This window comes from Mandrillus leucophaeus, unplaced genomic scaffold, assembly GCF_000951045.1.
Source record: "Mandrillus leucophaeus isolate KB7577 unplaced genomic scaffold, Mleu.le_1.0 Scaffold255, whole genome shotgun sequence".
Taxonomy (NCBI): Eukaryota; Metazoa; Chordata; class Mammalia; order Primates; family Cercopithecidae; genus Mandrillus; species Mandrillus leucophaeus.
In genome coordinates this window covers 911,678-935,886 of record NW_012102643.1, presented here as the reverse complement: position 1 = coordinate 935,886, position 24,209 = coordinate 911,678, and the positions used below count along the sequence as shown (strand labels likewise).

The 24,209-nt window shown below is 45.1% G+C and overlaps 1 protein-coding gene across 1 annotated transcript in view; it reads left to right on the top strand.

Annotated features, from left to right (window-relative positions):
* Nucleotides 1–24,209, top strand: part of EYA2 (EYA transcriptional coactivator and phosphatase 2) — a 229,198-nt gene that overhangs the window by 170,351 nt on the left and 34,638 nt on the right. Inside the window, exon 10 of the mRNA XM_011983749.1 lies at nt 12,976–13,065. Within this exon, the coding sequence (XP_011839139.1) occupies nt 12,976–13,065 (90 nt within the window). The remainder of the gene's footprint in view (nt 1–12,975; nt 13,066–24,209) is intronic.

Below are 24,209 nucleotides of genomic sequence, written 5' to 3'. Positions count from 1 at the left end.
GGAGGTTGCAATGAGCCAAGATCATGCCACTGCACTCCAGCCTGGGTAACACAGCAAGACTCTTGTCTCAAAGAAAGAAAAAGAAATTAACGAAGCATCTGCCATTCAAGCTGTGATCTAGATATGAGGGACACAGTAATAATTCCCATGGAGTTTGTCTCCTACTTGGAGGAGAAGCACAAAAAATTATAAATAAATAAATAAGAGCATTTCAGTCAATGATAAATGGTGTTTAAAACTCCAAGAGTAATGGGATGTGGAGGGAGTGGGGAGGAACATCTTAGTTTATTTCATAGGGAATGGTCAGAGAAGACCTTTCTGGCATTGAAAGTTACAAAGGATCCAGCCGTGAAAGAGCCTGGGAAGAGGGGATTTCAGGCTGAGGAACAGCACATGCAAAGGCCCTGAGGCAGGAGCAAGTTTGGCAGGTTCAAGGCAGAGTGGAAGAGTAGGTGGATACTAGAGCACATGAGGCCTCTGAAAGATGGTGGCTTTACTCAGAGGGCCAGGGGAAGGCAGTGGGTTTTAAACGAAAAGCACAGCTCTGATGGTTATTTTAAAAAGAGCACTCTGGCTGCTGTGTGGACAACAGACATGGGGGACAAGGGAGGCTAGCTGCCTTTATAGTGGCCCAGCACACAGATGGGCTCCTTGCCTTCCTCCTTCACCGCCCACCGCTCTCGGTGATGGACTAAAGGTGCCTTGGAAATAAAATAAATCACAACATGCAAATAAAGTGCCGAGCGCAGGAGCGGGTGCACAGTAGGCCATCCAACCAGCAAAGCTCTGGTAAGAATTATTATTTTGGGGAACTATCTCTTAATTGCTTTCTCCTTGAAAAGCCTGGAAGAAATCAGGCAATTGAGGTATAAGGACCAGGTGAAGTACTAGAGCCCTCAGGTCAGGGAAAGTTACAGGGAGCACAACTGCTCCCCCCCAACCCCAGTCACATGCGTGTCCCCCTCCAACCCCCACCATGGATCAGATCAAATGAGGATGGCTAGCGTAGGGGTCTGAGTCACTGCCTTAGCTGCCAGTTTTTCCTGTAGCAGATTTCAACCTTAAAACAAATCTCTTAAAATGCCCCTTTTATGATCCCGAAATGGAAACCCCAAATAATATAGCTTACCACTCACTACTTTAAAAAAATGAACATAGTATCCTAACTGTAATTGAAAGGAAAGAAAGAAAAGAAGGTTTATTTTCTAAAAACATGTATTTCAGTATGCAAATGTTCAGTCATGACCACAATAGAAGACATGACAAAGGAATCCGATATTTCCACGCACTTCTCATTTAGAAGGTTGCCTTTCAGAGAACTAGGAAGATCTAGGGCCATTCTCTGCCAGAAGTAAAGGAAAATGGAAGAACAGACATGGGATGGACCATGGGATACAAACAAGTATATTCAGTGTTTATCAAAACCATGCAAAGCCCAGACGTAGTAACTCACGCCTGTAATCCCAACACTTTGGGAGGCCAAGGTAGGCAGATCACCTGAAGTCAGGAGTTCAAGACCAGCCTGGCCAACATGGTGAAACCCCATCTCTACTAAAAATGCAAGAATTAGCCAGATGTGGTGTCAGATGCCTGTAATCCCAGCTACTCGGGGGGCTGAGGCAGGAGAATCACTTGAGCCTGGGAGGCAGAGGTTGCAGTGAGCTAGGATTGCGCCATTGCACTCCAACCTGGGCTACAAGAGTGAAATTCCATCTCAAGAAAAAAAAAAAATCAAAAATACTCTGTGTTTATTTCTATAAAGGAGTTAGATTCTAGACTCTGATAATTAGAAACAAGTTTTTCACAATATGAGTGTTCGTCAGGAGATATAAAAGTCACATGGGTTGTGGGACAATTTTTCTTTATGTACAACTTCCTACAGTGCATTATAAGACATTGATATCCTTGGCACCCCCAAATACCACTATCCCTCCCAACTATTACAACAAACAAAATGTTTCCCCCACAAATTTCCAAACCACTGTCTAGGCAGAGGTGCCACACCTGCTGAGAACCACTGCCCTAAAAGCGATTCATGAGATGGTATACTCAAAATAACTGCATTTGGTAGTTTTATAATTGCATACTGTGGTGGGCAAATGCCACCCCAAAGATGTCCACATCCTAGTCCCCAGAACCTGTGGCTGTTAACCGTCTATGGCTAAAGGGACTTTGCAGCTGTGATTATGTGTCCCCGATGTAATCCACAAGGGTTTTTATAAAAGGGAGGGTGGTCAAAGTGGGCAGAAGGAGATGTGAGGCCAGAAGCAAGATGTTGGAGTGACGTGAGGAAGGGGCCACGAGCCCAGGAATGCAGGTAGCCTCTAGCAGCTAAAACAAGCAAGGCAGCAGTCTTCTCTTCTGAAACCCTCAAAGGAATGCAGCCCTGCAGACACCTCCCATCTCTAGAATTATTAGAGAATAAATGTACATTGTTTAAAGCCACTAAGTTTGTGCTAATGTGTTATGGCAGCCACAGGAAACTATATTACATGTGTTTATATTCATGGTGACTTTCCATTTATGGTGACTACACCAGGTTTTCTATTTATGATCATGATAACAAGTTTCTTTCTAAACTAAAATGCACTTAGGTTTTGTTTCTGTTTTTGTCTTTGAGACAGGGTCTCACTCTGTTGCCCAGGCTGGAGTGCAGTAGTGCAATCATAGTTCACTGTCACCTCAATCTCACAGGCTCGAGCAATCCTCCTGCTAGGACTACAGGCACACACCACCACACTCAGCTAATTTTTTAATTTTTTGTAGAGATGAAGTCTTACTATGTTGTCCAGGCTGGGCTTCAGTTCCTGGGCTCAAGTGATCCTCCTGCCTCAGCCTCCCAAAGCACTGGGATTATAAGCGTGAGCCACCACACCCCCAGTGAGGTTTTTTAAAACGAGGGAGTAGCCAAATTAAATGAAAATATTAAGTTAATAATAACACAGCTACTCTGTATCTTGGCAGAACTTGCAAAGGTGTTCCAAGAATGGCCCTAGTTTGGAAAATAACAGGTTAAACTATCGCATGGGAATTTCTCAGTGGAAGAAGTCTTCTGTTGGAAGATTCTGAATGCTGCTGCTTTTTGTTAGTAATACCTAGGCACCAGGTGTTTTGCAAGACACATCACACGCAAATCCTCAGGAGCCCTGGAAAGGACTCCCGGCTTATGTTCAGCTGAAGAAACTGAGGCTCAGGGAGGGTGAACATCTCCTTCAAGGTGATGTATGTGGGGAATGGCAGCCCCAGGATTTGAACCTGGGTCCTGCCAGCTCCATGGGTGATGCTCTCAACCACTTTGCTTCAGGGAGATTCTTGTCCATGGCCACATTCATGGATACCTTGTGAATGATGGAGGCAATTTGTGGTGGCCATTTGGGTGAGTCCTTTGCCCCATTAGGCAATGCTTGTATAAGGGAGAGATTACTCTTTTCAGACCAGATAATAACCCAGGCGCTTCCATGGACTTGGCTTCAATCACCTTGGGGTGGGCGTCGCAAGAGGTGCCATCAGAAGAGAAGACAGTCTTTCCAAAGTGCTTCCTGGCAAAACTCGACCATTGCTAAGATGTAAAGAAACACTTGGGCTTGTTCAGCGGGCCTTGTCTACACTAGAAACACCCATTTTTGCTTGGAATTGGCAGATTGCATGCCGAGTTAAGAATCTTTTGATTATAAGCAACAGAAATTCAATGCACATCAGCTTAGGCCAAAAAGGAAAATTTCTTTGTTCATGTCACCAAGATGTCCAAAAGTAGACCTATGCAGGGTGGGATCTGGGTCCCTAAATATTTTCATATGGATCTGTGTGCATTGTCAAGAAGGCTCTGCCTGTAGGGTGACAGAGATGGCTGCCGGCATCCTTGAGCCTAGTTCTAGCAGCTCAGCCACCCCAGGGGAGAAAAGGTGCCTCTCCCAGGAGTCATAGCTGAAGTCCTCAGGCCAGTGTCCATTGGCTCATAATCATCCTTGAATCAATCACTATGATTCTGGCCAGGGATAGGTTATGAGATCACCCTGAAAGACCCATAATGGGTGTTATTTTTACTAAAAATTATTAACTGCTAATTTACAGATATGAACGCCTATTCTCAGAGAGATTGGCTATCTCCACATATCATGCTGCCTCCTTTGCTAACCGGCTGTTTTTTAAAAGTATCTAATAAAGACACTGTGTTGCGAATCCCCAGGACCACCTTCGGCCTCGATGATTGACTAGAACTCACAAGGCTCAGAGAAGCTGTTAGGCTTTCAGTTACAGTTTATTACAGTAAAAGGACACAGATTAAAATCAGCATAGGGAAAAGGCACATGGGGTGAAATCCAGGAGAGACCAGGCACAATCTTCCAGGAGACCTCTCCCTGGAGTCCTCTCCCAGGGGAGCACGGACACTCCACCTAATTCTCCCAGCAACCATGTGTGCCAACACATGCCAAGTGATGTCCAACTGGGGAAGTCCACTTAAGCCTTGATGTCCACTTAAGCTTTGAGGGGGTCGGTGACGTAGGCATGCAGCACCTGAGTAACTGACCTCAGCCACTCAGACACCAGCCCCCCAGAGCAAACACAGGCATTCACCATAAACCACATTCTTAACCTAAACTATCTGATCAACTGGAAGTGCTTGGCGTGGCCCAAGGGCTAGGAGCTCATGCACCAGGAACTGGCCAAAGGCCAGACCTGAAGACAGACATTTCTTAAGGAATGTGCAGGGTTTGAGCAACCCAGGCCTGCTGAGTTAACCCTTTCCTGCACAGCCAGCCTCTAAATCTTCATAGCAGACCCCAAATGAAATCAACCAAATGACTCGTCCCAAGTAAAGACCACCAGATAACGTAGATGTCTGATACACTTGGAGATTCCACAGAGGGGACAGCACATCCCTTCTGCCCAGTCATGCAGCTGATCCATGGAAGGCAGACGTTTCCTCGGAGCAAAAGAGCCATGACAGGCATGATGGCATAACCAGAGGATTGTGGAGTCTGGAGTCAGATTAGACCTGAGTTCAGTGCCAACACTGACTCTTATAAGCTAAGTGACATTGAACAAGGTACACAGTAGTAATAGTAACAGTAATAGCAATATAAACAGTAGCTGTTATTAAACTAACACTTATTCACACCTTGCTATGTTCCAGGCATGGTTCTAAGCTCTTAAACAGTCATTAACTTAGTGTTTTTAACTTTTTTTACATGGTCACAGTAAGAAATACATTTTACACTATGACCCATCACATACACACACACGCCACAAACATACACACGTACCCCAACTGAAACAGGTGTTTACCATTGCTGTGTATGATAGATTCTGATATTTTGTTGTCTATTCTAGGGATTAACAAACTTTTCCTGTAAAGGGATAATAAGTATTTTAGGGTTTCAGCTAGGTTCGGTGGTGACTACTCAACTATGCCACTGTACCATGAAAACAGCCATAAATGAACATTAAGTGAACAAATGGGCACTGCTGGGTTCCAACAAAACTTTATTTACAAAAACAGGCAACAGGCCATAGTTTGCTGACCCCTGGATTCTATCACATTTCTTCCAGTCTTTTTTTTAGTGCTGGTCATTAAACTTTCACTAAAGGGATTATAACCTCACTTTTATAAAAACATATTTAATCTTTACAACAATCCTATCAGGTACGTAAGCCCATTTTACAGATAAGAAACTGAGACACACTGAAGTTAAGTAACTTGTAAGAAGTGGAACTGGCCTTAATCACAGGTAATCTGGCTTAGAGCCTACCTTCTTCACCTGTCCAACAAAGCACTCACTAGAGATTGGCCATTATCATTATCAACATTATTATTATTATTATTCAGCCACAGTTAGGTTATGAAAGAACTCATGTTTGAATTATGAAGGAACTCAAAATCCCACAGTCACATAAACCAGTTTCAGGATGAAATCGGCATGCCTTCCTTTTGTTCAAAGGGTTGTGCAGCTAATTAGTGTGTAAATCTCACGTCTTTGAATTGAACACATTTTAGAGTCATCTATTACAAAAGTGATGCATGCTTAAAATAGAAAACTTGCCACATCTGTAATCTCAGCACTTTGGGAGGCTGAGGCAGGAGGATCATTTGAGGCCAAGAGTTCAATACCAACCTGGGCAACATAAGGAGACACAGTAATAAGTAATTAATTAAATAATTAATTAATTAGCTAGGTGTGGCAGTGCAAGCCTATAATCCTAGCTACTCAGGAGGCTGAGGTGTGAGGATCAAGAAGGTCAAGGCTGCAGTGAGCTGTGGTCACGCCACTGTACTCCAGCCTGGGTGACATAGGTCGACCCTGTAAAAAAAAAAAAAGAGAGAAAGGAAGGAAAGAAAAGAAAGAAAGAAAGAGAAAACGGAAAATCCAGGAAAAAAATCTTTAATGGATAGAGTTCTGATTCATTAAAACAATTTTTTGGTAAAAATTTGTATTTGTTATTTTGAAATCAGAACAGTCGCCTCCTAATCTATGCAGACTCGGAAGTAGACTTCCGATATGGCATGAATTGGAGAGCTGATAAATTTGAGGATGGTGGAGACACTTGATAGAAAACAACTGTTTAGTCTTAATTAACTATGAATAACTTCGGCATTCACATTTTGAAACTTCCGAGAACTAGCATGCCATTCTCCTCATTCATGTTTGCTTTACATCAGATTAATTTTATTTTAAGAAAGATTTTTTTATATTCTTATCCTCTCCCTTTCATCCAAGAAATACAACCTTACATCCCAAAATAGTGACCCACAAGGCAGATCTTTCTTTGGGCCGCCTACATGGTCCCACCATCCTCCTCTAATTAAGAGAACTTTGCCTGTAATTGCAGCGCTTTGGGAGGCTGAGGCAAGAGGATCACTTGAACCAAGGAGTTTGAGATTACCCTGGACCACATAGCAAGACCCTGTCTCTACACAAAATAAAATAGAAGCCAGGTGTGCTAGCACACGTCTCTAGTCCTAGCTACTTGGGAAGCTGAGGCAGGAGGACTGTTTGAGTCCAGGAGTTCAAGGCTGCAATGAGCTATGATCACACCACTGCACTCCAGCCTGGGTGACAGGGGAGACCCTGTCTCAAAAAAAAAAAAGAACTTCATCAAGAATGCATAACAATTATGTTACTGAGCTGCCATCCAGGTCCGTAGCCTCTCTCCTAAAGGGCAGTTCCAACTTGAAGCTTCCTCACCAGCCTCCCAAACAAGTGTGCAGAACCCACCACACCCTCATAAAAACTGAATCCGGAGAAATCTGTAGAGCATTAGGGCACACTAAGAAAATCTACAGCGTCTTTGTCTGATCTGTACCTTCACTGCAAGAGAACCACCCACAAATTCTTTAGTCAAACAAAGATGACATTCCATCCACCCCCACCCCTTAGTCCCCAGCGTGGTCCTTCCCGGGATGAGTTACACACTGAAGCCTGTTTTGGAAAAACTACCAATTCTCCGTTCATTCTGGTTTAAATTGATTTTTTTTTAAAGTAATCCACTTATGCTGTTGCTTGTTTAGGAAATTAACCACTGTTTTGTTTTGTTTTTTAATCCAAAGAATATGTCATGCTTCAGAAAATGGGTTTCACGTGAGTGGCATGTTAAAAGCTTTTGTATCAACTGATTTGGGATGTTCCTGCTGGGTTTGCAGAAACCGATTCTTTGCTTAAAGGCTCAAGGAAGGGGACTGGGGGATTTTGACAACAACCGATGCTTGTGGAGTGCCTGCTGCAGCCCAGGCCCTGGGCAAGGTGCTTCCACACATGCTATCTGATTTAATCCTCACTCCAGTGTTAGGTGGTAGCGGCATCAGGCTGGACTTGAAGGGGTCAGTGGCCCGAAGGAGCATGGTGTGAAAGCTGTCATATGTTAGGCTTTATTTGACTGCGAGAAGTTCTGGGTCAGACGGAGGGTTCCCTCCAATCTGTCCTCTATGACTAAAGTCAAGACCCCAGAATGGAATACTGACGGTGTATAGTAGGGCTGCATTCAGCAAGACAGTCCAGGATGAAACTGATGGCTTCTGCCTTGTCCTCACTCCAGATGTATTTCACATAAATTAATACCGAGTCCGCACCAAATTTTTTTTTCTTTTAGTTTCTTGGTCTCTGCAACCCTGGAAAAACATTTCCTACTTGGATAAAGTGTTCTGACCCAGGACAACACTGTGTTACTTAACTTCTGAGTTAGCCATGCTTTTCTGAGGCTATTCCAGACTTTTTGCCTCTGTGCAACTAGTTTTTATCGTGTTTTTTGGAAAGAGGTACCACCTACATAGCTTAAAACAATCTTAGGAAAACGTGAAATAATAAGAATGCTCCAAGAGTAGGTGGGTATTCTAAAGGCTCCTCATATAAACATTTGGGTGTCTTCAATTTTTAGGAAGATGTTTAATTATATAATAAATATTTGAATCCCTTCTCTTTTAAAAAATTCTAGAAGGCTGGGCATGGTGGCTCATGCCTATAATTGTAGCACTTTGGGAGGCCGAGGTGGGTGGATTGCTTGAGCTCAGGAGTTCGAGACAAGCCGGGGCAACATAGTGAAACCCCTGTCTCTACAAAAACATACAAAAAATTAGCCAGGCATGGTGGCGCACACCTATAGTCCCAATTACTTGGGGGCTGAGGCAGGAGGATCACTTGAACCTGAGAGGTCGAGGCTGCAGTGAGCCAAGATTGTGCCACTCTACCCTGGATGACAAAGTGAGACCCTGTCTCAAAAAAAAAAAAAAAAAATCAAAAATCTAGAATATTCTAGAGAACACTAAAGTTCACTTTGACCATCACTTTTAATTCCTGTTGCCTCCTCTCTGCCTTCTAGAAGTAACTGCCTTTCTTTTTGTGTATAGCCTTTCAGATATGTATAAATATATAAGCGCGCATGGAAAATATAGTAACATTTTATGTGTCTCTAATAAATGGTGATAACATACAGTACATAGTACATACTGCAATCAGAAAACTTTTTTCACTCCAATATATTTTTTGATGTGTCCCTGTTAATATATGGAGATCTGGTTCATTTCCTTCCATTGAAATTTCATTTCCCATTGTATGAATAGACCACATTTCATTTTTCAAGTCTCCTTTGAAGTGATAGCTAAGTTATTCCCAGTCTTTTGCTATTTACTAACAATTCTGTAATGAACATCTTTGATATGTCCCCTTGCTCATGTGTATGAGATTTTCTGTAGGATAGATAATGAAAAGTGAATTTACTGAGTATGTTGCCTAATCCAAGAAATATATGCCTATAGTTTAATATTCATAGTTCTACAAAGGAATATATGTGGAAAACAGCAGTCCTCAGTGACTGCCCACCACCCTTTTTTCCTGCCCAGGGGCAACAACTTTCAACTCTTGCTGCTGCCTTTAAAAATGTAACCTCCAAATTATTATTGTTATTTTTTCTGATACGGAGTTTCGCTCTTGTTACCCAGGCTGGAGTGCAATAGCGCAATCTCGGCTCACCACAACCTCCACCTCCTGGGTTCAAGCGATTCTCCTGCCTCAGCCTCCCGAATAGCTGGGATTACAAGCATGCATCACCACACCTGGCAGATTTTTGTACTTTTAGTGGAGACAGGGTTTCTCCATGTTGGTCAGGCTGGTCTCGAACTCCTGACCTCAAGTGATCTACCCGCCTTGGCCTCCCAAAGTGCTGGATTACAGGCGTGAGCCACTGCGCCCAGCCTCACCCCCAAATTTCTAAGTAACATCCTTAGGTGCTACTTCTTGATTCTTTTTTTTTCCCCCATTGTAGGCATGATCTCTGGCTTCCCAAAATATACTAATTGGGCTCTCTTTTCTCACCCTTGACCCCATCACACACATGCAAACTTTCTCTTCATGTCTTCCCAGTATCAATCAGTCATACCTTGAGCTTTATTAATATGCGGTATTTGCCTTCTTACAACTATATAAATACTTTTCACAGAAAAGTCATTTGGTATACAATAATTACTTTTCCTTCTCTGTATGCTGGCCTGGGAGGTGACATGTTTCAGAATAAATCCTTTCAGCAAACAAGTCTGGGTGGCAGCTCCTTCTTGCTTCTTGTCCAGTACATGGAGGGTTGGTAATCAGTGATTAGGTGCACGAATTGCTCTGTCAAAGAGGAGTGTGTGATTGTGCAGAGGTGAAATGCTTTGGATATGAGTAATGCAAAACCTTTTCCCAGGTCACACACTGATTCCCTCCTAGGCCCTGAAAAGTTTGTTTTCCTCATTTTCTCTTCATTTTTCACTGAGTACCCTGCCCCGTCGAGTTCCAGCCAGGACCAAGAGTGCTAAGCTTTGGCTCTCGGGGCCTTGATGAAGTGTTTTGCCTAATGGCTGTGTTCCTGGGCCTGATTCTTCACAGTTGTGTGTGTGAAGCTGAGATCACCAGCTGCATTTTTTTCTTTCTTTTTTTTAAGGGTCAAGAAGGGTTTATGTCCTTAATTATTTATTTTTATAATAGAAATAATACAGCCTCCAGTGAAAAATTTAAACAGGAAAAGGACTGTATGGAGCGAGGGGACAAGGCCTCTGTCTCTCCTCTCCCAACTCAGCCCCTTTGAGTCCTCAGAAACAGTATTGTTTCAGAACCAGATTACCTACGTTCCGATCTCAGCATTTGTTAGCTTGTATGGCCTTGAACAAGTTGCCTAACCTTTGTGTGCCTCCGTTTTCTCATCTATAAAATGGGTGTTTTCGTCCATTTAGTGTTGCTATAATAGAATACCTGAGGTTGCATAATTTATAAAGAAAAGGGGTTTATTTGACTTACGATTCTGGGGGTTGGCAAGTTAAAGATTGGGCAGCTGTACCTGGTGAGGGTCTCAAGCGGCTTCCACTCATGGTGCAAAGTGGAAGGGGAGTCAACATGTGCAGAGATCACATGGGGAGAGAGGAAGTCAACTCTTTTAACAACTCACAGTCTTGGAAACTAATCCATTCCTGAGAGAGTGAGAATTCACTGACTCTCATGGGAAGGCATTAATCTATTCATGACCCAAACACCTCCTACTAGGCCTTACCTCCCGACACTGCCACCTTGGAGATCAAATTTCAACATGAGTTGTGGCAGGGACAAACCACATCCAAACCATAGCAATGGAAAAATAATAGTGTTCACCTTACAGAGTTTTGTGGGGATTAAATGAGTTAATACTTATAAAGTGGCACAGAGAAAGCACTTCATAGATATTAGCCAGGAATATTATTAACAGTGTGTTTTATATCCTTCTAGACTAGTGGTTCTTAACCTTGACTGCATATTGAAATCACCTGGGGCGCTTTAACTTTCTTGGTGCCTAGACCCTGCTCTCAGCAATTCTGATTTTATTGGTCTGGAGAGCAGCCTAGGCATCAGGATTTTTAAAGGCTTCTCAGAGCATTACAATATGCATCCAGGGTTGGAAACCATTGTGCTGCATATTTTCCATGTGTATCAGTTAGGATAAGCAAGGGTAGGCTGCAGTAACAAACATCCCCAAAATCTCATCTACTTCTCATTTATGATACATGTCCATTGTGGTCAACTGTATCTCTGATCCACATCATCTTTATTCTGGAACCGAGGCCAACAGAATATGTGTGGGCGTTGGTGAACATAGCTGCCTTCCAGGCTAACAGAATAAATATCCAGAATATTTACAGCCTTGTGAAGTGAGAAAAGAGAGTGCATGGGGAAGTGTGTACTGGCTCCTAAAACTTCTAAAAACTTCTGACCAAAAGTGAAACATAACTTTTGCCCACATATCACTGGCCACAGCAAGTTGCATGGTCCAGTTTCTAAGTAACATGCATATGTGCTCCTTCTGGTAGCCCATAAAAGAAGTATGTTCTTTCAGTTTTAGGTATGATCTCTTGCTTCCCAAAATACAAGAATTGAGCTCTCTTTTCTCACCCTTGACCCCATCACACATAGGCAAACATGCTCTTCATGTCCTCCCAATATTAATCAATCATAACCTGAATTGAACAGGGTAAATATGTGTCAGGGCCTGGATAGTAAATGTTTTAGGCTTTGTAGGACACACAGTCTGCTCACCTCTGACTTTGTAGTACAAGAGGAACTTTAGACAATACACTGATTTTTTTTTTAATGTAAAAACCATTCTTAGCTCATTAGTCATACAAAAACAAGCAGCAGGCCAGGTTTGGCGAAGGGGCTGCAGTTTGCCAACCCCTGCTACATATCATCCTCTTGCAGGGAGAAGCACCTCAGGGAGGGACCCCCAGTATGGGTGAACAGCAGTGCAGTCTATCACACTATGTATACAGAAAGGAGGCACTTTCATTGCACAGTTGTGCAAATTCATATGTTGTACTGTGTTGCAGCTTGCTTTCGTTACTTAGTACTGTATCTCTTGATGACAGTTTCATATCAGTAACTCCACAATGACTTCATTTGTATAATGGCTGCCTAGTTTTCCCGCCTATGAATGTACCATAGTGCCTTTGTGTTCGTGTGTTTTTATCATTAACCCTCTATTGTTGGATAACAGGGATTTTTTTAAATATCAAGAGGAGTAAGGCAGTGTGCATAGAGAGATTGTTGGAAAGAGAGACTCAACATCTCAACTCTCCCAGTAGTTTATACTGAAATCTTCCAGACCTCCCTGATAACAAAAATGTGTTGGAGGGAACCCCTGAAAGCATGCATTTTCCAGGAGGCCCTTTTTTATTACAGCCATGTCATATCTGTGATAAGTGTCCTTGCAACACTGAACACTGTTGCAATCCCAGGGTCATTTTCCAGGAGATTTAAATACTGGAGAGGGTAAAAAGAAATGGCGAAAAACTAGAAGTGAGATCCTGGAAGCTGTATGACATTATTATCACACCAGCCCCACACAGAGACACATTTTAGGCCATGCATGAGCCAAGCAGATGAGGTAAAACCAAAACTGCTTTTCAGCAGTGGGATGGGACCAAAAGAGTGGCTGAGATTCCTCAGGCCCCCCTCGCATGTGATTTTCCCCTTCTCTACCTCACAGGACACCACGACGTCCGTGCGCATCGGCCTCATGATGGAAGAGATGATCTTCAACCTTGCAGATACACATCTGTTCTTCAATGACCTGGAGGTTTGTGGTTGCTGATTTCATTTAATATTTGCCATGTTTAATCACCTGCATCTAGTTTATAGGAAGAAGGATGCTGCCTTTCCTTTCTTTTTTTTTTTCTTTTTCATTTAGAAGCTTGAAACTTTTGCTAACAACCCCCAAAAAGGCCCGAATCTGTGGCCGGTGATGGTTTATTGGAAACACACTTAGCTCAATTATCTCCCTAGCTTTCCTATGCAGTTAACGGGCTCTTCTCTGTTCCAGCGATGATGTCCACTGGCAGTTTTACTAATCCAATAAAGGCTATATAGTTTCTTCCTCCTGAAATTTGCTATTTAATAAGTTTATTAAGGCAAATTAGTACAGATCCTCCCGGGTCAGTAATAATTAGCAGTGGCCCAGGATGGAAGCTTTTAAAAACAATTTACATTCCCCTGAATGCATGTTTTACAAAGAGAAAGAATGAGAGTAAGCAGAGGGAATATGCTTATTTAAAGTATCTGCTCCTGAGCCCGTAAGCAAGATCCAAGGGAGGTAGGGAAAAAAGCGGGAGAGTAGCTTCAAAAATAAATTGAATTTATTTGTTTATACCCAGCCTATGTCAGAAAGGATTTCGAATGGGAAACATATTTAAAATAGAACTAGTAACACAAAGGCAAAGGGAAGCAAAGCTATGTCATGAATAAGGGTAAGACGTTGTACAAAAAAAATCCAGGCTCAGGCTAAGTATTGCGATCAAGTTCAGAATGTCTCACTTCCTGGTAGCCAGAGTAAAGCGGGGAATACAATGAGTTACTTCCCTCTAATGAAAGAGCAAGCAACTTTCTCCAATGTGAAGGAAGGGTTTGGGCTGATAAAAGGATCAGTATGGGAATCTTCTGGCTTTGTAAATTATGTTCACCTTATTGGTTCAACAGATTGAAAAATAAAGGCAACCTAAAATGAAACTATATACAAAAGAAAAATTCTGTATCTCTTAGTAGGGATATTTTTTCCTGAAATCTGGAATATCCCTGGGGACTAAACTGTGAAGTAGAAATATAAAGGTTACGCATTTCAAATCCATCCTGGCTAGCCCAAGGCACCACTAATATTTATCATTAGGAAAGCATACAGATTTTTCTTTCTAGTCTGCAGGCTAGAGTTCCAGAGAGAGGAATCCTTGCTGAAATAATCAAAGTTGTGTTTTGTCCAATCTACGTAAGCCTCTTGGGCCTCAGTCTTCACATCTATAAAATGGAATTGGTATTCTCTGCCCAACATCTGTTTTAAAGAGCAGAACTAGGTAGAAACTTGAGGAAGAAAGAGAGCTTTGGAGCAATGGAGAATAAATACCACTGGCTTCAAGGCCTGGGACTGTCTGTTTATTCAGAAGCAAAGTGCAGACTCGCTTCATGATGACGTCTATAGCTTGAAGGACACAAAAGAGAGAGAGAGGAAAAAAAAAAAAAAACCATGGCCGTTGAATTCAGTGAGTACTTATGGAGCCTAATGCAGTAAAGACTCAGCCGATTGCAAAAATCAAAACCCAACTCGCTTTAACCGAGAGTGGAAATTATTGGCTCTTGTAGTTGAAAAGTCCAGTGATTTCATTCTTGCTTATCGCCCCCACTTCTGTGAGAACAGCGACCACCCTGTCTGATTGACCCTGAATCCCCGGGGCCAGGCAGTAAACAACCAAGCAAATCCATAAACAAGACCATTTATGATAATAAAAAGGATATGAAGAAAATAAAATAATCAGATGTGAGAGCAAGTGACATGGGATGGAGGAGGATGCGGGGGGGCAGCATTCTTGAGGGGGCCGGTCCAGGGAGGGCCTCTTAAGGCAGTAACACTTGAGGTAAAAGATGACAAGCAGCCGGCCAGATGGAGATTGGGGGCAGGGGAGCAGGCACAGCAAGTGCAAAGGTCCTGAGTGAGAACCAGCATGAAGCCCCTTCTCTCTAGAAGGCGTGGGGGCCGTAGTGCAGGAGTAAAGGTATGGGGGCGGCCAGGGTAGATGAGCCTGGGGCAGGAGATATCACAGCAATCAAAGTTCATTCTAAGTGCCCTGGACGTCCCTGGGGCAAGCTGGTGGTGTTCAGCAGGAAAAGCCACATGGTCTGGGTTATGTGTTAAAAAGACTTCTCTGGCTGCTGCATGAAGAATGGGCAGTCAGGGGGGAAATGTAGGCTGGGCATGGCGGCTCACACCTGTAATCCCAGCATTTTGGGAGGCCAAGGAGGGCAGATCACTTGAGGTCAGGAGTCTGAGACCAGCCTGGCCAACATGATGAAACCTCGTCTCTACTAAAAATACAGAAATGTTAGCCAGGCGTGGTGGCGGGCGCCTGTAATCCCAGCTACTCAGGAGGCTGGGGCAGGAGAATCACTAAAACCCAGGGGGCAGAGGTTGCAGTGAGCCACGATCATGCCACTGCACTCCAGCCTGGGTGACAGAGCGAAACTCTATCTTAAAAAAAAAAAAGAGAGAAGAAAAAAAATGTGGAGGCAGGGAGACCAGCCAAGAGGCTACTGCAATAGTCCAAGCAGGAGAAGAAAATGGATTGGATCCAAGTGGTAGGAAGACGTGGACTTGAGGGTGAGGTGAAGCCAACAGGACTTGCTAATAGACTGGATGTAGAGGTTGGGGGAGAGAGAGGTGGCAGTGACTCTTGGGCTTGATCTGACCGGGACGTGTTGTCCTTCACTGAGATGTGGGCAGAACAGAGGAGGTGTTGGGTACGCAGTGGAGGATCCCATCCCCCTGTCTGGGGTACATGGGGTTTGAGATGTCTGAGACACCCTGGAGAAGATGCCAGATCGGCCGGCAGATGTATGAGGTTGAACCTCCACTGCAGTCACAACACCAGGCCTGGAATAGGTGCTTTGTGGATCTCGGTTGAACCTGCGGCTCAGAGCCAGGTATTTTGCGGGATTTGTGTGTATTTCAGGCTGATGTCTTCAGAGTCTTGCCCCACTCTGCCGTTTCTCTCTGGCCCCCGAAGTCGAAGTTGCACCTCTGGAGGGAGGATCTTAATTACCAGCTGGAGCTACTTAGGGAAGCCAGTTTGTGTTTATTTTCCAAATTTATTTCAAAAATGTCCCCAGTGCCAGAAGCCCCCAGGGCCCCCCAGCAGAATTGAAACCATGTTCTACCATGATGAAGTTAAAATTCACACAAGTGAAAACATATTGTTTGTTGGTGCAAGGCAGTCTCTGTCAAAATCTAAAGCACCGCCTTCTGCAGCTGCCCAGGGAAGCCGTGTGGACCAGGCAGAGGCATGCTCAAGGCCCGGCAGAGCCAGAAGCCTTTGTTCTCTGAGCCTGTAGGGAGTTCCTTCCCGCGGCCAGCAGCTCTTTATGAAGAGCTTACCATTTGCCAGGCCCTAATGGAAGTGCTGTGGATTCAGCAGCAAACCAAACACAGCAAGATGCATGCCCACAAGGCATGGACCTTCCAGTTCCGGAGGCTGACTGTAAACAATGGAATGCAAAGTATAATGTCAGAGCAAAGTGTTCTGAAGAGACACCAAGAGAGTCAGGGAGGAGGCTGTCACCAGGGCTTTTGTTTTGTGGTTTTTGACTTTTTTTTTTTTTTTGAGACAGTCTCACTCTTGAGACTTTTGCCCAGGCTGGAGGTGCAGTGGTGCAATCTTGTCTTACTGCAACCTCTGCTTCCTGGGTTCAAGCGATTCTCCTGCCTCAGCCTCCCAAGTAGTTGAGATTACAGGCACATGCCACCACGTCCAGCTAACTTTTGTATTTTTAGTAGAGACAGGGCTTCACCTTGTTGGGCAGGGTGGTCTCGAACTCCTGACCTCAAGTGATCTGCCCTCCTCAGCCTCCCAAAGTGCTAGGATTTCAGGTGTGAGCCACCGCACCCAGGCTCCTCTGACTTTTGAGCAAAGACCTGAAGGAGGTGGAGGAGGAGGCCATGCCGACATCTGGGTGAAGAGTGTTCCAGATAGAGAGAAGCACTGTGCAAAGGCCAAGGCATGATTAGAGTCGGTGGGCTCCAGAAACTGGGTGGAAACCAGCAAGACAGAAGCAGAGGGAACAGAAAGAATTGCGGTGGGCAATGAGGGTGACGCCTTTGGGCCATTGTAAAGCTTTGGGTAACAGCCAAGGGCGATAGAAGTCATTGGAGGGTTTGGAACAACATGATGTGACTTTGGTTCAGAAGCTCCTCTGGCTGCCTGGTGGAGAACAGACTCCAGGGGACAGGGATTGAAGCAGGTGTCTGCATTAAACCAGCAACTTCCAGACTCCCAGGGGAAAGAATCTGTGGGTTTTAAAGAATGGTCCAGGATTGGCCTGGTGCAGTGGCTCACACCTGTAATCCTAACACTTTGGGAGGTCGAGGCAGGTGGATCACTTGAGGTCAGGTGGATCACTTGAGGTCAGGAGTTTGAGACCAGACTGGCCAACATGGTGAAACTCCGTCTTTACTAAAAATACAAAACTTAGCCAGGTGTGGTAGTAGGCGCCTGTAATCCTAGCTACCCAAGAGGCTGTGTCAGGAGAATCACTGGAACCCAGGAAGTGAAGGCTGCGGTGAACAGAGATCGCCGCACTGCACTCCAGCCTGGGCGACAGAGCGAGACTCTGTCTCAAAAAAAAAAAAAAGAGTGGTCCGGGACACAGAAGGTGCCACATGTAGCTGTATCTTAGGATATTCTGCATGCATGTCCCAAGTTGAGGACAAAAAAGCCTTCTAATCAGTTCCATCTGCCGTTGAGTCCTGGCTCCACCATCTCCTAACCTGGGCAAGTCTCTCCATCCCTGAGCCTCAGTTTGCTCATCTATTAAATGGGTGGAAGCAAAGCCCCCACCATATAGGGTTATAAGGATGGAGCTATGTGAAAGCAGTTAGCACAGAGCCTGGCTTACCTGCCCAATATGTGGGCCTTTCCACCAGGGGGCTACCTGTGTCCCTGGGGACATGCAAGGGGGGTTCTGTGGTACCAGGGCAAATTGTTGAATTGCTACATATTTATTTTACTTGAATTAGAAAACTATAACTAGCTTGCCGACCCCTGATTTTACAATCATTTTATAAAAGTATAGGCAACACGGAAATATGACAAAGATGATGACAGTCATGAGCAGACCGGGCCTGGGTCCCAGCCAACTGCTTCAGCTTGGGCATAAATACCGACAGCTCCCTCCCCTGCTCCCTGCCGCCTTGCCTTTGTGCAAGAGCTGCTGATTTTGCAGCTTTTATTTTGCAAGGCAGGTGAACCCTCCTCTGAAATGTCACCTGGGTAAGGGTGGAAGTTCAGTTAAAATTCAAGCACCTGCTCAAGATCTGTCGAAACTGTCCTCTAGCCCCACTCTACTGCGCTCACTCTGAAAGCCGTTCGTGGGAAGCCCCCAAGCCCCACTTCCCAGGGATGTGCCACTGCCGAGTCAGAGCTGGACCTAGGTCTGTGGCCTCTGTCCCAGCCAAGCGGGGACCCCTTAGGTTTTGACTTCTGAGCTCGGATGTAGCCAGGAGGAGATACTGTTCAGCCCTGCCCTGTGAGAAGAAGAGAATGGGGAGGCCTGGCAGCTGACACTATGCTACTGCACTCTAGCCCAGGCGATAGAGGGAGACTCCATCTCCAAAAAAAAAACAAAACAAAACAAAAAAACACAAGTATTATTTATGTTTTGAGATGTCACAACTTTAATTTAAAATACATTTAAAACCTAGATTCATGTTGAATGGCTGAAATTTTATAGGCAGTGTGATTAAAGATGATTCCAAATTTCAGCAAGGGGACATTTAGTTCAGGCATGAAAAAGAAGTTAACAAGCTAAGGTAACTATAAACAACAAAGGCACCATACATAGATATAAAGCCAGAAGAAAAGGGATCTAAAGTAGGCAGAGAAGGTAGGCTGACTCTGCGGTTACAGATTCTCATTATCAGCTCATCACACCACGGAAACTCTCTGGCAATTTGCTATCCACATCCATGGCGTTTGGTAGCCCTGAAGATTGTAACAACCCCCATCCTCTTGGTTAAAATGGCAGGTGTGCTGACAAGAACTGTCTTGGGTACCCGCTGCCTGCTGGGCATCACATTCTTCTTGGTATATTTTAAAAGAACACAAGTTTGGGCGAGGCACGATGGCTCATGCCTGTAATCCCAGCACTTTGGGAGGCTAAGACGGTGAATCATTTGTAGTCAGGAGTTCAAGACCAGCCTCGCCAACATGACAAAACCCCATCTCTACTAAAAATACAAAAAAAAAAAAAAAAAATCAGCTGAGCAGGGTGACGTGCACCTGTAATCTCAGTTACTTGGGAGGCTGAGGCAGCAGAATTGCTTGAAACCAGGAGGCAGAGGTTGCAGTGAGCCAAGATCATACCACTGCAGTCCAGACTGGGCAACAGAGTGAGACTCCATCTCAAAATACATACATACATACATACACACAGACATACACACACACGCACGCACACACACAAGATATGCAGGCAAGATGCAGCGGGACCGAGGAGGGGGTCCTTCCTTGCTTTCCCTTGCCTTAGCAGGCAATCTGCCAGTGTCAGCGTGTCCTCTGGAAGCCAGGAGGTGTGCCTGGGTGAGGTGCTATCCCTGAAGAAGATGTCCAGGGGCTGGCATGGTGAGGGCAGTAGTAAGAGGGAGGCAGACAGTTTGGCCCCAGGAAGAGGTGGCTGGGGGAGGAAGCCCAGAGGGTAGAATTAATGCATCTGGCCAGGGAGTCAATGGTCACACAGCAGCGGCTGACGTTGGTGGCACCTAGCGTCATCCTGCCTTGCCTGAGTTTCTGCTGCATTCTCTGGTCCTGGCCCCGTCTGCTTCTCTTCACTCCCCTTGCCATTACCTCTGTGGTCCAAGTCACCATCATCTTTCTCCTGGACGCCGTCACAGCCTTCTCACTGTCTCCCTGCTGTCTGTGAATTAGGATACAAGCTCATCAAAATAACGAGGCTTAAATAAAACATAAATCTGTTTCTCTCTCATGAGAAAATCTGAAATGTGAACAATCTAGGGCCAGAAAGGCAGCTCTTCCGTGCCTGAAGCCCAGGCACAGCGGCTTCCTTCCCCCCATCCCCCAAAGACAGGGTCTTACTCTGTCACCTCTGTCACTCAAGCTGGAGTGCAATGGCATGATCATGGCTCACTGCAGCCTCGACCTTCCGGGCTCAAGCCATCCTCCCACCTCAGCCTCCTAAGTAGCTGGGACTATAGGCAGGCGTCACCATGCTCTGCTAATATTTTTATTTTCTGTAGAGATGGAGTCTCCTATGTTACCCAAGCTGGTCTCAAACTCATAGTCTCAAGGAATCCTCCTGCCTTGAGCTCCCAAAGTGCTGGGATTACAAGCATGAGCCACTGATTCCAGGCACATTCCAGGCAGCAGGGGAAAGAAGGAGGCAGAGACAGAGAAGGGCACCACCCAGCGGTTGCACTTATGTCTTCTGCTCACACCCCGTTGGCCTTAACGGAGTCACTTGGCCACACCTTCCTGCAAGGGAACCTGGGAAATGTAGTCTTTATTCTGGGCAGTCACGTGCCAATAAAAACTGCTACTATAGATAAAGAGGGGAAGTGAAGTGGGTATTGAGGGTCAGCTGGCAGTCTCAGCCTGACACCTCTCCTCAGTTCTCATCACAGTAGCCAGAAGGGTGAAAAGAAAAGCTGAACACGTCACCCTCTGCTTAAAGCTCTTCAGTAGGCTGGGCACAGTGGTTCACGCCTGTAATCCCAGCACTTTGGAAGGTCGAAGCGGGTGTATCTCTTGAGGTCAGGAGTTCGAGACCAGCCTGGCCAACATGGCAAAACCCTGTCTCTACTAAAAATACAAAAACTAGCAGGGCATGGTGGCGGGCAGCTGTAATCCCAGCTACTCGGGAGGCTAAGGCAGGAGAATCTCTTGAAACCAGGAGGCAGAGGTTGCAATGAGGCAAGATTACACCTCTGCACTCCAGCCTGGGCAACAGAGCGAGACTCCATCTCAAAAAAAAAAAAAAAAAAAAAAAAGCTCTTCAGTGAACTTTAATGGACTGGCACCACCTGCTTCTCCAGACTTTCTCTCCTACTCTTGTCATCATTTACTCCACTCCAGATCCAATGGGCTTTTTTTAATTCCTTGAACATCCATGCTCCCCACTACCTTAAGATTCTGCCCACTCCATGCCCTCTGTCTGGAACACACTTCCCCAGCATTCTCCCCTCCTCTTGTTCTCAAGGTCCGAGGCCTCACCAGTTCCTATGCACCTCTTAAATCTCTGAACCAGTGCCACGTCCTTAGGGAAGTCTTACCTGATCCCCCTCAAAAGGTTAGATTCTGCCATCATATGCTCCCAGGATGCCTCATGCTTATACAGTATATTTTGCACTCTTTGTAACCATTTCATTAATTATTTGAAGTAATTGATGTGAATTCTGTGTTCCCCACCAGCTGTGTGTTCCAGGAGGGCAGAGAACATGTCCACTGTGTTCACTGCTATAACTGGCACATAGTAGGTGATCAGTAAATCGTTGATTCTTGACTGTTGATGATCTTGCCCTATGACCCCATCCATGGTAACAACTGCCTTCTGGAATTTCTAACTTTCAGGAAACTGACTTTGTTTATGTGCCTTTGACTTTATTAGAAATTAAGTAGGTTAACGTGGTCCACACAAAACAGGATGTATTTCTCTTATCTGTAGAACTCTAGAGGTTAGCAGTCCAGGGACCTCTTCTGATGAAGAACTCAGATTTCTGCCAGCTTGCACCTTCACCAACCCTCAAGTGTCTTGCCCTTATGATCCAAGATAGTGACATTTCAGTTCCAGGTATCAGAATGGAGGAAGGGACAAAGAGGAACTGCCTTTTCCCTTTCAGACAGCACGTGGAGGTTCTCAAAGACTTTCCCAGAAGCACCACACAATACTTGCACTTACATCCCACTGGCCAGCAAGGGAGGCTGGGAATTGTAGTCTTCATTCTGGGCAGTCATGCCTTACTAGAAATTCCATCACTTTGGAAGTAGGAAGAACAGGTACTGGATGAAAAACTAGCAATCTGCCACAGCACTTAATTCTCAACTCCTATCTTACAGACCTCAATTTCCATTTACTGCATTTTCTTCTCCTCAAATCCTGGTCTCTGGTTCTGCAACCTCAGCTGGGTGCCTGGACCCTGGCCCATTCTCCTCATTTGCTAGATCCTCTAGTCTGACATGTTTGCCCTGGATTATTCCTCCACACTGTACACATACCTCCTACCACCTGTATTGTGAATCAGCAGCCCTGCTCCTTAACAGTGTCATTTGTGCGTTGGGAGGACAGGGGAGTGTACCATTGTTTTTTCTCAAAGAGTGGGCATTCTGAATGTTCTCATCCGCATTAGTGTCAGTGTGTTTAACTAGAGCAGCATTCCCACCTGAGGGCAGCCCCATCCCCTGGAGGGATAGGGGGACACATTAGAAACTAGGGGTGGGTCCAGGCGTGGTGGCTCACGCCTGTAATCCCAGCACTTTGGGAGGCTGAGGTGGGCAGATCACTTGAGGTCAGGGGTTCGAGACCAGCCTGGCCAACATGGTGAAACCCCGTCTCTACTAAAAATACAAAAATTAGCCGGGTGTGGTGGTGGGTGCCTGTAGTCCCAGCTACTCAGGAGGCTGAGGCAGGAGAATCGCTTGAACTTGGGAGGCAGAGTTTGCAGTGAGCCGAGATCGCGCCACTGCACTCCAGCCTGGGTGATGGAGCAAGACTCTGTCTCAAAAAAAAAAAAAAGAAAGAAAAGAAAAGAAAGAAACTGGGGGTGGGCGGGAGGCAGAGGTTGCATTGAGCCAACATCGCACCACTTCACTTCAGCCTGGGTAACAGAGTTGACACTCTGTCTCAAAAAAAAAAAAAAGAAAGAAAAGAAAAGAAAGAAACTGGGGGTGGGCGGGAGGCAGAGGTTGCATTGAGCCAACATCGCACCACTTCACTTCAGCCTGGGTAACAGAGTTGACACTCTGTCTCAAAAAAAAAAGAAAAAAAGAAATTGGGGGTTGGGGTAGTTGGTTGTCACATGAAGGGAGAGAACTGTTTGCTTTCAGAGGCAGGGCCGGCAATACCACTCAAACCAATATGCTGGACAGTCTTGTACGAAGTGGAATCGTCCCACCCAAATGCCCACCACACTGAGTCCCTGAGAGATGTCAGTCAGCTGAGCAGTATTTATGGATGCCTTGTGCACAGCACATTCCAGGTTTCATGTGGTTTGCTCTTAATTAAAATACAAAACAAACAAAACAAAAAACCACTTTGTTAAATGTATTGTTTTTTCTTACTCTTGTTTTCCCGGAAAAATGACCAGTGCATCAAACCAGTGATGTCATAGGTAATGATGCTTAGGATGAAGCATAGGTTTGTGCAGGAGCATCAGTGTAAAGATAAATGAGGAGGCCAAGCGCAGTGGCTCATGCCTGTAATCCCAGCACTTTGGGAGGCTGAGGCAGGAGGATCACTTGAGCCCAGGAGTTTGAGACCAGCCTGGGCAACATGACGAAACCCTGTATCTTCAAAAAATACAAAAAAAAAAAAACAAAAACGAATTAGCCGGGCATGGTGATGAGTGCCTATAGTCCCAGCTACTCAGGAGGCTGAGGTAGAGGATCGATTGAACCTAGGAGGTTGAAGCTGCAGTGAGCTAGCTGTGATCACGCCATTGCACTCCAGCCTGGGTGACAGAGCAAGAGTCTATCTCAGAAAAAAAAAAAAAAAAAAGACTGAGAAGTTAGTGAAAGCGGGGACTCCTCTATGGCTAAATCCGTGAAGGTGCGACATGAAGGAGTGCTGCTCTACCCGAGTGAGTGCCATCCACTGAGAGGCCTGGCACCGGGGTCAGAGGACCTAAGTTCCAATTCTGACCCCGATTCTTCTGAGCTCTCAGACCTTGAAGGAGGTATTTAACTTGGCTGACTTTCCACTTCTTCCTCTGAACCAAATCTCAATAATAACTGACATTTACTGAGCACTCACTACATACCAAGCACCGTTCTAGTTGGCTTGTATGTTTTACTTCATTTAATCCTATTACTATCCCCATTATACTAGTCTGCTCAGTCTGTCATAATAAAATACCATGGAGCGGGTGGCTTACATGACAGAAATTTCCTTTCTCACAGTTCTGCAGGCTGGAAGTCCATGATCCAGGTGCTGGCAAAGTTGGTTTCTGGTGAGGGCCCT